Source organism: Martes martes (assembly GCF_963455335.1).
Source record: "Martes martes genome assembly, chromosome: 11".
Lineage (NCBI taxonomy): Eukaryota > Metazoa > Chordata > Mammalia > Carnivora > Mustelidae > Martes > Martes martes.
Window position 1 is genome coordinate 90,568,005 of NC_137899.1, and position 15,662 is coordinate 90,583,666.

Below are 15,662 nucleotides of genomic sequence, written 5' to 3' on the forward strand. Positions count from 1 at the left end.
CCTAAGCAAATTCCTTTTTCTAGTTATGCCATCCTCTCTCCATTCATATAAAGCATGGCTTAAGCAACGCTTTACTCAAACCTTAACTGATCAATGGCCAAATCTTTAAGGATGACAAATTAGAATCATTATTTATTTCTGATAAGAATAATAGATCCTATTTTCACAAAATAAGACTATGTATAAATACAGATTTTTAAAGATTATCACCTAATAATGAATGTATTTATTCCTACCTGGTAAAACAAGACCCTACATAAGCTGGCAGTAAACAGATTAACTGTCATAAGTTAGTACGGATGTTTAAGAAGCAATCTTCAAACAGACTCCCTCCAAATGTAATGAGTAAATGCTAAGGCTCTCCCCTTTTTACTACATTTAATCTCTTCCCCCTTAAAAACAATCACGAGGCCATATTACCTTAAGTGTTCTGCCATCTACTACCACATTGTTGACACACTGTATGGCTCTGAGAGCATCTTCTGACCGGATATAGGTTACATAAGCACTGGCACTTGGACCCTAAAGTGAAAACACACAGTTACTAATTTCAAATTCAAGAAAAAAACAATTCCTTTGCACCCTGCCTAGGGAATTCTAAAGGTCTTTACTACTATTATCATTAATAATAATTAATAATAATGACCATAATCAGAAATAGTAGTAGCTTTTATTAAACTATGTAATAACTCATCTTAAAACAATCATACTTATCTGATTTTAAGTAGACTAAAATATAATATGGATAAAGTATCATCTCTGGCTTGGTATTTATTTTTCTAAAGTCATCTGACAAGGCTCGTCGAGGTTACAACAAACTTTGAAAGTTAGACTTAAAAAAATAAAACTTAAAGACACTGTGTCAAATTATGTTCTTCCAAAAATAAATCCAATTTGCAAGACTATTCTATCTCCTAATACCAGCATAACAAAGATGCTCTATTAAGTTTTCAGTATCTAAAAAATTAGAAATCATCATCTAATTATTACATTGCCTGATAATAGACTCAACTCGCCCTCCCCCTCAAACCATCACTTAATCTTTGTTTTATCATTTCTTATTACAATCAATTCACTGTTGGAGCTCCAATGGCGCAATCGGTTAGCGCGAGGTACTTATACAATCAATTCACTATTAAGTCCTGAAGTCAAATAAGCACCAGAAATTCCCCCACCCCACCAGCAGAGGTCACTACACTGCTTAAATCCTTGACCCTCAGGCTTTTCTACTCCCAGAAAACAGATTTTCCTTCTGAACAGCCCAGGTCAAGCCTAGACCACAGGGAGGAAAGGCAAAAATCCCTATAATTAGTTACCTGTGAGCCTGCATATGATGTGCTATTATTGATGACAACTTTATGTATTTTACCAAACTTCCCAAAATATTCTGGTCGTTTTAAAACCTATAAAAGAAGAAGAAATAAGGTATAATGTGTCCCCATTTTCATCAATGTTATCCTTATAATGGGGACATACACCATCCCTCTTCAGTGAAAGGAAAATAACTTTTAAAGTTTTCTAATAAATGTGACACTTTCTAATTACAATTTGTGTGATTAACCTACAGGAAATCATCAACAGTCTAAAAGCTATTTCTTATTGACCCACTATATGGAAACTAAGACTCACTAAGTCTGGTATTATACACTATGTTCTAATATCTGCACCAATAATCCATGGCATCTTATCTTCATAGTGTGAAGATACACCAAACAGATCAAATAGCTTAACCATATTTTCATTAATAGATAATCCTTATAAAAAAGTAATTCTCAAAACAATGACCAAAATAATCATGTATCAAACAGAGACAGAAACTCAAGAACAGACATATTAGAGTCTTTAGTCATAAATCTATTGTATAAAACATTTGATATATTACATTAAAGCTACAAATTGCAAATATGGTAACAATGTTGCTCAACCTTACCCTCCGTGATTTAAAGTACACACACACTATGTGTGTGTACTTAGTTTCTTTGTGTTAATTTTACCATTTCTTGATAATCTCCTGTTTTTTTCCTCCTTTTTCCTGGTAAATAACATATATGTGGTGATGGATGGAAAAAATATTAGGAAACAAATTTATACATTCCTTTCTCTATTACCTGGTTACTTCTTGGTGGTTATTCCCCCTCGTACCTGTGTCACTTCCTTTACTTTGTGATCACTACATGTACTCATTTAACTTCTCTTACAAACTTACTTGACCTTAGCTAATTTGACTAATACATACCTTGATAGAAAAACCTCTCCTATAATTTGCTACTTCAAAATTAAGCTTTGTACTTTTCCTAGAATTTACCTATAGACCTATATTACCTATAGACCTTTCTGTGTATCACTATCCACATGTGTGCAAAGTATTCTTTTCACTTTAATTTGATACCATTCTCACATACTTACAACTTAGCTACTATGTTCTGCATTTGACAAAATCAAGGATTTGAACTGTCTGGCTGAGGTGCCATCAATTCTTAACAGTTTTCAAATTAATTAACATAATTATTTTTACCACATTTTACTTTAGGTTTTTGTAAGCATAAAGCTGTTATGTTTTCTATAGCCAATTTTAATAGATTATAAGATGAGGTGACTGTATTTGTTTTCAATCTTTTTTCCACCAAATCCCCCAAGACAAATGAGACTGTTAAGTGGCAAAAGCAATGACCCCCAGGTTGTACAAAGCAAAGTCTCAGGGCTGATGCGTAGGGAAGAGTTTCTGTTCAAAAGCTTCCTGGCTGGTAGAGTTTAGAACTGCACTCAATATTCCAAGTGGATGCTCACCAACTCAGCACAGGGCTTCAGAGCCAAAATACCTGCTTCAAGAGTTAAGGCTGGTCATATGCTATGCTGTATCAGCATCTCAAATCACCTGTGCGTTTATGGTAGTAGCTCTCAATGAAGGCAGCATTCAAGGGAGCTTTTAAAAAAAATCTGTGGGAGCTTTTATTGGGGGAGGTTGTCAAAGTGACTGGGAGGCGATACTTATTTTCAGTGGATGGGAGCCAGGAATGGCTTGCAATGCTCTCGCTCGCCGTGCACAATAAAGAATTGTCCTGTACAACTTTTGAATGTCCTACAAGACATTCATATAGCTGAGAAGCCTATTTATAATTATGTGAACCTAGAAACAAATTCCATGTTATATATAAACTCAAAAGTAGTTCCCTACAGTTCTGACATATGTTGTATTTATAGGAAAGCAAATAATATATAATTAAGGGAAGATTACAGGTGCTTTGTTCAGAATTATACCAAGAGTTATTCCAGAAAAATCACATCACTGGCTCTTCATACTATCTGGATTGCCAATACATACACCTATAACAATCTGCCTTTGTAGGTATCACATTCACAGTGATTCTGCACACAGATGTAAGCATCTTACTACTTTATTGTGTATTTAAAAACAGTACTTCCCAAACGTGAGTATGCATACAAATCATTTGAGGATCTAGTTAAATTGCATATTCAGATCTAGTAGCTCTGAAGCAGGGCCTGAGTTTACAAAATAAGCACCCAGGGGATACTAATCTACCAGCTCAGAAATCATACCTTGAGTAGCAAGGTAGAGTACTAGAGTACTGCTACCCAAATTCTACATGTAGAAATAGTCTTTTTATAAATTCTTTCCTTTTTATTCCTTTTATTTCTTTATTTCATGAAATCACTTCATAAAAGTCAAAGAGTGTTACAAAATATTTTAAAAAACAGGTACTGGCTCTGATAAGGTTGAAAACTACTCACTTATGGAAATAGTTTCTGGCCAGTATTTGGGTATAACACCTTCAATACAACATAACAACTTGTATATAATTATACTGACATGTAACAGTGGAATAAAGTACAAACTCCTTCACACGGTTAGAAAGCCCTTCATAGTATATTACTACTTACCTCACCAGCCTCATCTCTCACCACTGCACTCTAATCTTCCAAACAAATCACTTGCAGACCGAGATCTTTCTCATCCTGAAGAATCTGTACAGTTCCTGTACCAGAAGCACTTTGCCCCAAAGACAGTGGGAGAGTACATACCTCCCCAACAAGATCGGGTGCTCTCTCTTGTGCTTCCATAGCACAGAGTACTTCTCATGTTATGTTATATGGTTAGTTTGAAAATAAGCAAGGACTACCTTTGTATTGGTCAGTGTATACTCGGTGTCTTACATACTGCCCAGCACACTGTAGGTACTCAATAAATGTTAACCAAAAAATAATTTGTTTTAGCACTGAACAAAAAGAATTACATGGATAAAGAACATTGGTGGGCCTCAAAGTATTAGCAAATGGCCTACGGCTGATAAGAAATAGCTTGCCCCAGCAAGGGAAATTCAAATAATTTAAACTTTCTATATTAAGTTAAATACTCCAAATTCTACCTAAACATACAACTAGCAAAAGAGCATTCTAGTGATTAAGAAGTATGGGGAGTAGGTAAAGCACGCTGCATATCATTATCCATATATTCAATATTATATATTTACTTCAGTGAGCTGGCTTTAATACTAATATAGAATATAAAAGGCCACATGACAGAATTATAAATGCCCAATAGCATGCCTCATGTTTAAAATGTCTTCCTATATATTCTTTGGGAACACAGTCAAGTGTCCACGGATACTACAGAGAAAATAAAAAATTTGGTAAGCAGAGAGAGAAGGGATGAATGGATGAACAACAGACCAATTATCAGTGTAAAATATACTGGATTTTTTTTAAAGATTTTATTTATTTATTTGACAGACAGAGATCACAAGTAGGCAGAGAGGCAGGCAGAGAGAGAGAGAGAGGAGGAAGCAGGTTCCCTGCTGAGCAGAGAGCACAATACGACGGGACTCGATCCCAGGACCCTGAGATCATGAACTGAGCCAAAGGCAGAGGTTTAACCCACTGAGCCACCCAGGCTCCCTCTGTAGGAATTCTTAATTATCCTTTCCTCTGGGGGGGCTTTTTGTGGATTTCTATACTAGCCAAGTTTCCTACTGTTATATGTTCCCCAAAAAACTTTGTACTTCCCTGATTATAAATCCCCAGCACACTTACAAGTACCTAAATTCAGGGCACCTGGGTAGCTCAGCTGGTTAAGCATCTGCCTTCAGCTCAGGTCATGATCCCAGAGTCCTGGGATCAAGCCCCATATTGGGCTCCCTGCTCAACAGAGAGCATGCTTTTCCCTCTTCTCCACACTTGTGCTCTCTGTCTCTCAAATAAATAAAAATCTTAAAAAAAAAAAAAAAAGTACTTAAATCTTGTCTTACCAATAGTCTGTTAGTTTAGGGTAGAGACTGTGTCTGGCTTGCTAAATTATTTTATTTCCAACATCAAAGTACCTAAAACATGGTAAGTATTCAAGAGTTAATTTATAAAATGAATGAATTAGGTTCCAGCAAATTGCAATTTTAGGATTTGGAAGATGATTACCCCTAATCACTGCCTCTAACTACCTACTGTATCTTCTAAAATAGTTTTTTTTTGGGGGGGGGGCACCCAGGTGGCTCAGTCGGTTAAGCATCTGTCTTCAACTCAGGTCATGATCCTGGAATCCTGGGATCAAGTTCCATGGTGGGCTCCCTGCTCAGTGGGAAGTTTGCTACTTCCTCTCCCTCTATTCCTCCCTCATTCATGCTTGTTCTCTCTCTCAAATAAATAAATAAAATATTAAAAAATAAGTAAAATAGTTTTTTTATTGATTGATAAATGAATACATTTGACCATCAATCCTGGTATTAAGTTTTCTGATGTACGAAAGTCATTTTCAAAATAAGCTTGAATTTTTCCTGAACTCTCCTGTTTTTCTAATCAGAATTCACTCAAATATCAAATTGTTCATCATCCAAAAATAAGTAAATTGGAATCTTCTTTGACCTGAAAGTTACACTAACAACTTGAAACCAAGTTTTCTAATAAAGCCAACTTCAAGTTTTCCAAACTGAAAAGACTATGCAATAAATTAAGAGAATTTGTTATATTATAATTTAGAAGTGTTAAGACTGAATAAATAAAACACTGGTCTTCTAGAGTTTTAAGAGAAATAAATGAGCGAAATCAATGTTTAAAAAAATTGACTATCCTCTCACCAAGCAACAATGTTTTCAAAAGTATAAAACAAGTAGAATGTTTTTTAAGGGCACATTTAGATTCATGATAAAGTACCCTCTCTCACTAGTCACCATCTAGATTAATCTTTTTCTGTGTAATACTTCTTCAGATTAATGTTACTGGAGTCATGTCATTTGAAGTGGAAGGAAGAAGCCTCTATGTAAGTAAGAACAAATCACAGAATCTAAAGAGGAGACAGGAGACCTATAATCCAAACACCAGACTGAGACTATAGCTCGATTTTAGCCAGCTTTCAGGTGCTACTCCCCATATGCCTCCAGTACTATGGGTGACAGGATCCAGGCAGGATGTATTAACAAAATCAAGTACATGCATATCTAGGAGTTGTGAAATCAAAATAAAAGTTCCACTAGTTTACTGGAATAGCAGTTTCAGAAATGCCAAAGTAGGTTCTAATCAATAAGATTAGCAGGAACAAACAGAGACAGATAAAATAAAAAACTTGCAAAGGCAAGAAATGCCCTCTGATTAGAAAAAAGGCAGAGTTGAAAGGGGAGAACAGAAGGACTAGTGTATAAAGTTGTAGTGGTATTTAAGAAAATGGTCACAGGGGAACTGGGATCTGCCTGCCTGAGGAATTAAAAACAAAAAGAAAGAACTGGCTGCTGAGGCTCAGTCACAGGCCTAAAATGAGCTCTCATCCTTAACAGCTCTTACTGAAGTCTTTTCTTGTAGAACTCTAGATCAGCCCCCTTTGGTTTTGGAAAGAACCTGGTCTCCTGAAGGATTCATGCCACCCACTAATACCAGTATCCCTGGACTTAATTCTAAGCAATTCTGGAAGTGCCGGTGATATTATTGCCAATGATAAAGGCTTCTTAGTAAGGTCTCTCTTCTACTGATCCTGACCCCTCCACAGTCTCAATTACATAGTAAACTCATCATTTGTAAATATGCATTATTTCTCTATATTGACTGTTAGAAAATCAATTTTTAGAGTCCTTAAATTTCCTTCCTCTGGGGCCTTTGCCCACTTAGCCAAGTCTGAAGATTACCACCTCCCATAATCCTCCCTCTTATGGGTACCATGATGACGAGCGTTACTCCAAACCCTTTTCAAGGAGTACTTCTGGAAGATATCCCAAATCCAACTCTCTCCTGCTGAAGGAAACACTCTAGCTGTCAGTCAGCTTCTACCTGTTCTCCTATCAATCTAGTTAGCGCCTCCTAATACATCTAGAAACTGACAATTAGCAGATGTACATCCAAGGGCACCAGGGAACATTATGAGCTCAACATTACCCTTACAATGCAGGTGGTGAAAAAAGAAAAAAGAAGAAATGAACAAAAGTGTTAAGGCCTCCCCTGCCTCCAAACAAATGACAAAGAAGTCATCAAATTCTTTCCCCAAAATTGGCTTAAAATGAATGAATACAGAATGATGGTACAGTGTAGCCACAGGTCTATAACTGTTTAATAACCAAGAATCACTATGTGGACAGGATTAAAAAAAAAGTACAGATCTCTAGTGGGATTACACTATGTAACTGCATGTCCACTGTGAACCCCTTATATAGCTACAGAAAAAAAGAAACTGAGTAATCACGTCACATGTTAGCCTGAATAGCAAAACAACCATTATCCAACTTTCACAGATTATGAGCACTAAAGGAGATTTCAGAGATCTAGTTCAACTGCCTCGTTTTACAACTAAAGAAAATGAGGCCAAGAAAGATTAAGACACTTGCCTAAGATCAAAACTGGTCATTGGACCTTTAGAGATAATTAAAAAATCATTTCCCATCCTCTCCTAAGTTTTAATAATTTCAGGGGAATCCTGCAAATAGGCAAGGTCAGCTGTTATTTCCAAATAGGATAGGCAAAAAAGAAAAAAATGTCAAGGTGACAAAGAAAACGGAAGAGGACTTACCTCTGGGTCTGCTAGGCGCTGAGACAGACCTACAACAAAGACGAGGTTTTTTTGTACAACACGTACACTAGCCAAATGTTTGCGGTTTTCTGATATTTTCTGTTTTCTCTCATTCTGTTTTTGTTTTTTCTCATTCTTTATCCTTTGCAATTCTTCCTGGGAGAGTGGTTTATAAACTGCTGGGTCTTCTGGATATGGCTTTAAGCACAAAACACAGAACTCAGCATTAAATAAGGAAAGAACAAGCTATATGAATAACCATTATCATTCTGGATGATGGGTATGTGGTTATTTGTTTCACCTCCCTTTTTCTAAATCTCTTAATTGCCTGAAATATTTTTATTTAATAGATTTAAGATAAAATAGTTTTTAAAACACTTATTTTTTTAGAGTTTAGCACAGACTACTTTTAGTATTAAAACTTAAAACACCACCAAAGGTTCTATAATAAAAAAAAAAAAAAAAAAATCGTGGGGCGCCTGGCTGGCTCAGTCAGTTAAGCGTCTGCCTTCAGCTCAGGTCATGATCCCAGGGTCCTGGGATCGAGTCCTGCATCAGGCTCTCTGCTGGTCAGGAAGCCTGCTTCTCCCTCTCCCTCTGCCTACTTGTGCTCTCTTTCTGTCAAATAAATAAATAAAATGTTTTTTAAAAAATACAATCGTGGTATTCCCCATAGTGTCTAACAGAGTTGACAGGAAAAGTACGCTTCCAGGGTCCCGTGTAAGAGGCAAAGAGTATAAGTTATCTCATCCAAACGCAGGTTTATATATTACAATCCACAAATACTTCATGAAAACCTACTGTGCACTAGAAGATTAATGATGTACTTATTCTTTAATTCATTGTCCATCTAAAAGGAACATAAGTGGGCAAATAAGCAACAATCCATAGATACTCTGGCTCAAAAGCTTGACTTTAGTTTCCAACACTTACTAGCCACGTGGACTTAAGCAAGTTAATGAAAGTCAGTATCCTCAATAGTAAGATGAAAATGATCTTAAAGGCTGGCTTAACAGTTACATAACTCTCATAAAGCCATTATTATCATGAATAGCACACAGTAATCCCTCAATAAACATTAGCAATTACACTGTTGTAATTTTTCCCCTTTCTTGTCATTACAATACTGTTTGCATTCCTACTGCTAATGCCAAGGCTACTGGTGGCCTGAATGAGAGCTGTGGAATCTACTGCCTGGCTTTGAATCTTGGCTTCTCTTTACTATCTGAGAGATCTTGGCCATAAGTTGTTACCTGCCTGCCTCAGTCATCTTTTCTGTAAAAGAGGAATCACAGTACATTATTAAGAGGGTTCCTGTAAGAGTTAGAAAAGATATTTATATATTTATAAAGTGATTAAAACTGTTTCCTACACTTAAGCATTCAATAAGTCACTTATTATTACTACTAATAAAAAATAGGGGCGCTTAGGTGGCTTAGTCCACTAGATGTCTGATTCTTGATTTCACCTCAGGTCATGATCTCAGGGTTGTGAAAGTGAGCCCTGCACTGGGCTCCATGCTGGTTGTGGAACCTGCTTAAGATTCTCCCTCTCCTTCTGCCCCTCCCCACTAAGAAATAAATAGTTAATAATAAATAAAAGATGGGGACACATTAAATACCATCATATCTAAGTGTACATGAAGAGATCCCAGAAAGAGGAAGTTGTGCCTATCAGAATATAGGAGTAGAGATTAACAGTGATGTCAAGAAAAAAAGAAGGAACAAGGTAGAGTGGAGACAGTATTCAAAAGCCTGAAATCTTGCTATGCTTTTAACATAAAGGTACTTTAATCTTTACATACATAAGTAAAACACAGAAACAAAACCCCTCAAATTTGTGGACACACTAAGATTAATGATGAAAGCAATTAAAAAAGTGAGACTTCTCTTCATGTTCCTCAGCTTCTACTGGTAATATCATAAGGTCTCCAAAAATCCTGTTCTTAAACATTCAGACATAATTCTTAGTGGTCCTGGAGGACACAAGCACCCAGACCATTTGATTTCCACATTTAAAAATCTGAATAGAGACACTTGGGTGGCTCAGTCGGCTAAGTGTCTGCCCCAGGCTTGGGTTATGGTCCCTGGGTCCTGGAACCAAGCCCTACCCTCAGGCTGGGAGCCTGCTTTTCCCTCTCCCTCTGCCTCTGCCTGCTGCTCCCCTTGCTTGTACTCTCCCTCTTTCTCTCTCTGTCAAATAAATAAATAAAATCTTTTTTTTTTTAAGTCTGAATAAAAATAATAAAATAAAAATCTGAACCTTCCAGCTAACTGGTCCTATCTGGCATACCGCAACTGAATTGTGAGTAGGAGGCATATAAAACAGCTGACCTGGTAACTGCCGTGACTTTTGCATGACCTTAAGTCTTTCTCCAGGATGAAATCTAAAGCTAGTAGTGCACATTTTAGGTGCTCAATAAATATTTGCCAAATGAACCCCAAGCTACTCTCTAGAATGGAGAATTTAATTCAGCATGGTTAATTTTCCTTTTTAAAAAAAATCTTAACTTTTCGGGGCGACTGGGTGGCTCAGTGGGTTAAGCCTCTGCCTTCAGCTCAGGTCATGATCCCACGGTCCTGGGATTGAGCCCTGCATCGGGCTCTCAGTTCAGCAGGGAGCCTGCTTTCTCCTCTCTCTCTCTCTGCCTGCCTCTCTGCCTACTTGTGATCTCTGTCAAATAAATAAATAAAATCTTTAAAAAAAAAAACCACTTAACTTTTCAAGGTTCCAGAAAAAGTTGGAAAAGCATGCATTCCATGACAGCTGCTCCACACACATAACATCATAAATACCTACTCTACAAACCCAATGACAGAAAATTAACAAGCTGATACAAAGAGATGAGCAAGGGAGGAAGACTAAAAATGGGAGATGAAAAAATACATCTGGTTTACTTTTTGACTGAAACACATATATTAAACTTAATTTTCCAGGAATATATAGCATCAAATAAAAAAGTACAAGCAGGAAATTTTTCTTTAAATATATTATTGTGTATTATATATCAAACTAATACAAAATATGACAACTGTGGAGAACCAGTTTTAATGTATAGAAGATTTTAATAGTGTTAATTTGATGATAAATTGCCAAACTATTAATTACGATGGTTTACAGTCTCTAGTGTAATCACTTAATTTTTTTTCCATGTGTGTAGTTATGGTCCCACTTCCATTTCTTTTTTAAAGATTTTATTTATTTATTTGACAGAGAGAGAGATCACAAGTAGGCAGAGAGGTAGGTGGGGGGGGGGGTGAAGCAGGCCCCCCGCCGAGCAGAGAGCCTGATTTGGGGCTGGATCCCAGGACCCTGAGATCATAACCTCAGCCAAATGCAGAGGCTTAATCCACTGAGCCACCCAGGTGCCCCCTCCCACTTTCATTTCTAATGTATCTTTGTCTTTTCTCTTTATTTTCTGATCAAACTTGCCAAGAGTTTGATTATTTTATTGTTTATATTATATTGCTTATATTATTTTATTCAAAGAACCAGATCTAACTTTTATTGAAATACTACTTTTTTTTCTATTTCAGCAAATTCTACTTAATCCCTGCTTCCACTGTCACAATGTTTACTATTCTTTTTTGGTTTCTTAACCTAGAAATAAGCTAGAAATTTATTTTTTGTTCTTTGTTTTCCAATAAATGCATTCATAGCTTTAACTTTTCCTCCTCCTAGAAACAATGAAAAATACTATATAAAGTTTGTTTTTTAACCAGTATCTTAGAAACAATAATGATCTGCAGTGGGGAAGTCCCAAGCCAATTTTTGTATAAAAGTCAAAATCCAGAGAGATAAGTCTGTGTAACAACAAATGGGGAGGGAGGGTCAGCATTCAAAGCCTAGGGTCAGCCCAAGGTGACGAGTCTTTGGGGAACTCAATCCCATGTTAAACTGAGACCCAGCCCTGTCCCCAAAAGGCTCTTTCTTTCTCAGGATAAGAACAAACTACAGAGAGGTCAGAATAAGATAAAAAAACAAGAAGAAAAACATCCTGAAGAAGTTGCTGAAACCAACCTCATGGAAGATTGGCATACTAGAGACCTAAGACCTTAATACTTGGCCTCACCGGCAACCGTTATGCTTGAGGAATCCCTAATGGCACTGTTCATAGAGTCCAGCAGAAGCCAAATCAAAGTTTCTCTAGAGGAGGGCAAATATACCTTGGGCTCTGGACAACCCTACAAATAATTCAGTGACAACAACCAGGAAGCAGGCACAGATATAACCAAGTATATAAAGAAAGAAAACAACATGAACAATAACAAGTAGAAACATTCCTCACACACTTAAGCTACTGGAATTACTGGACACATGTAAAAATAATGCTTATCTGTCTAAACAAATATATGATCTGCTGCCAAAACAAAACAAAAAGCCCCTCAAATATATGATAAAAATCTTTCTGAAAACATTAGCAAATTGAAAAGAAAAGGGGTACTATATCATGATCAAATGAGGTTTATCCTTGGAAGGGAAGGTTGATTCAAAAATCAATCAACCTAAATCACCATTTCAACAGAATGAAGAAGAAAACACATAATCATTTCAAAAGAAACAGAAAAGGCATTTGACAAAATGCAACGCCCACTTGTGATAAAAACTCTGTTAGCAAGGAAAACGTCCTCAACCTGATTTTAAAAAATCTACAAGAAACTCACAGCTAATAACATACTTAATTGTAAAAAACTCAATGCCTTTCCACTGAAGTGGGAACAAAGATAATTGTTCTTATTATTGGAGGGCTTACCCAGTGCAATAAGGCAAGAAAAATAATTTAAAGACATAAAGGTTGGAAAAGGAGAAGTAAAATTGTCTTTATGCACAGAAGACATGATCATTAATGTAGAAAAGCCTAACGAATCTATTTAACAAAATCAATTATTCTATATATGAACTGAAAATGGAATTTTTTTTTTTTAAGATTTTATTTATTTGACAGACAGAGATCACAAGTAGGCAGAGAGGCAGGCAGAGAGAGAGAGGAGGAAGCAGGCTCCCTGCTGAGCAGAGAGCAGATGTGGGGCTGGATCCCAGGACCCTGAGATCATGACCCAAGCCAAAGGCAGAGGCCCAACCCACTGAGCCACCCAGGCGCACCTGAAAATGGAATTCTTAAAATTCTTAAAAATTCTTAAAATATTAAAATAAAATAAAAATTAAAATAAAAATTCTTAAAATATCACATGCTGAAAATCAGAAAACATAAAATAGTTAGATAAATATAACAAAACATGCTATACTATATACTATATATATACTATATACTATATACTATATATACTATATACCATACGCTGAAAACTACAGAATATTGTTTTATAAATGTTTAAAACCTAGAAAACTGGAAAGATAAACCTTATTTATGAACTAGATAAGCCAACATTTTCAAGATGTCATTTTCCCTCAAATTGATCCGTTTATTCAAGTTCAACCAAAAGCCCAGTAGGTTTTTTGCACAAAATTACAAACTAATTAAAAAGCTTATGTGGAGGGGCGCCTGGGTGGCTCAGTGGGTTAAAGCCTCTGCCTTCGGCTCAGGTCATGATCCCAGGGTCCTGGGATCGAGCCCCGCATCGGGCTCTCTGCTCCGTGGAGAGCCTGCTTTCTCCTCTCTCTCTGCCTGCCTTTCTGCCTACTTGTGATCTCTGCCTGTCGAATAAATAAATAAAAATCTTTTAAAAAAAATTTTTTTTTCTAAAAAAAAAAAAAAAAAAGCTTATGTGGAAATGTTAAAGTCTTAGAGGCCCAAAATAAATTCTATAAAGAATAACAAAGTTGAAAGATTTATCATACCAGATTTAAGACTTAGAGTAATCAAGACAGTATGGTATTGGCATAAGGATAGAAACAATCGTCTGCAGATGGACATGGATGGATTCTAGAAATGAACTTACACATTTATGAGCAACTGATTTTTAAGAAAGAGTTCAAAACCATTCAATAGTAAAGACTCTTTTCTAGTGCGCCGGGGTGGCTCAGTTGATGGAGCAACTGCCTTCACCACAGGTCGTGATTCTGGAGTCCTAGGATGGAGTCCCGTACCAGGCTCCCTGCTCAGCAGGGAATCTGCTACTCCCTCTGACTTTCTCCCCTCTCATGCACTCTCTCTCTCTCTCTCATTCTCTCTATCTCACACATAAATAAATAAAACTGGGGCACCTGGGTGGCTCAGTGGGTCAAGCCTCTGCCTTCAGCTCAGGTCATGATCTCAGGGTCCTGGCATCATGCCCCACATTGGGCTCTCTGCTCATTAGGGAGCCTGCTTCCCCGCTCTTTCTCTGCCTGCCTGTCTGCCTACTTGTGATCTCTCTCTCTGTGTCAAATAAATAAATAAAATCTTTAAAAAATAAAAATAAATAAATAAAACCTTAAAAAAATAGAGTCTTTTCTACAAATGATGCTGTAACAATATATTTGTATGGGAGAAAAAAAAAATCTCAACCCCTAAAACATATCTGAGCCATTGCAGCATAATATGATTTCTTTACTTCTCTTGTACAGCTTTGTGTTTCCCCTAGAGTTAACTGTCTGATTAGAACTGTATATGTCTCTTACTAATTCAACCACCAAATCTCCTCCAAATGTTGAAATGACCTCACAACACAATTCTTGAACTTTGTACATTCTGTTCTTCAGCCCACTCATAAGACTGCTCATTTGCAAGATCTCTAATCTGCCCTTTAAAATATATTCCTTCTACAACACAGATATGCCACTCTCTTTTATTTGAGAAGCACCAATGACATTTTTAAATGTTTCTGTTTGCTTACTTCTGTTAGGTTCTTTTATTTACTAATTTTTAGTATTGATGCTGGTATTCCTGAAATGTCTGCTAATTCTTTGTTCTTAACACGTTTTTATATGAAAGAACTCTGTCAACTAGTCTATAAATGCTATTTCTGTCTACTGCAGGATGCTCTTTTGTGACTGCAAAGAGGACAAACTGGTGGACAGAGTATAACAATAATTCATCTTCTGAGCATAGGAGGTCTTAGTTCTTCCAGGGTATCTCCATCCACCTTAAGGCTCTGACCCAAATTTATAACCAGTGTTTCAGCTAGAGAGCATCTGTCTCTGCTACATGGCATAAAAGTTAGGCTGGATCCATATCCTGTTCCAATGCAACACTGAAGCAACCACACTGATATTTTCCTTAGGATCTTAAAAGCACCACTACTCTTATCTTCTCTCAGCATCCTTATCCTGAGCATGTTTAAGCTAACGCTTCTTTCCTAAAATTGATCGCAATGGCCCACTGCCTTTCTGATTCTTCATACTTGCTTGTCTTCCCAGAAAAGCACACTTTTATTGATAACCAGCTCTGCTAAAATTATTTTGCTTTATCCTTAAAATTTTTCTACTTTTTTTCTCTACTTCCTAAGAATTTAAGGTGATTCTAGGTAATCCCCTAAAAGTGAAGTGAATTTTTTTGCCATTTCCCCAAATAATTGATTTTTCTCTAATGACTATTTAATAAGTGGTCTCTTTTTATTAAGATTCCTCTTCATAGCACACAAAAAGAAAAAAAGAGATAAACTTTTAAGTAAAACAACTTCGCAAGCCTTATAGTTTCAGGCTATAATGAAAATTACCACTTTCAACAGAATAGTTCAATATAATTGTCTTCTTATGGAATGGCCAGGAGCCAATTTTTAAAATA

The 15,662-nt window shown here is 36.5% G+C and overlaps 1 protein-coding gene across 9 annotated transcripts in view; it reads right to left on the bottom strand.

The window, feature by feature from the left end:
• Positions 1-15,662, bottom strand: part of CNOT4 (CCR4-NOT transcription complex subunit 4) — a 140,619-nt gene that overhangs the window by 60,815 nt on the left and 64,142 nt on the right. For all 9 annotated transcript variants that reach the window (XM_080818914.1, XM_080818913.1, XM_080818912.1 and 6 more), the window contains 3 exons: positions 7,997-8,194; positions 1,317-1,403; positions 421-522 (listed from right to left, as the gene is read on the bottom strand). In XM_080818914.1, the coding sequence (XP_080675040.1) occupies positions 421-522; positions 1,317-1,403; positions 7,997-8,194 (387 nt within the window). The remainder of the gene's footprint in view (positions 1-420; positions 523-1,316; positions 1,404-7,996; positions 8,195-15,662) is intronic.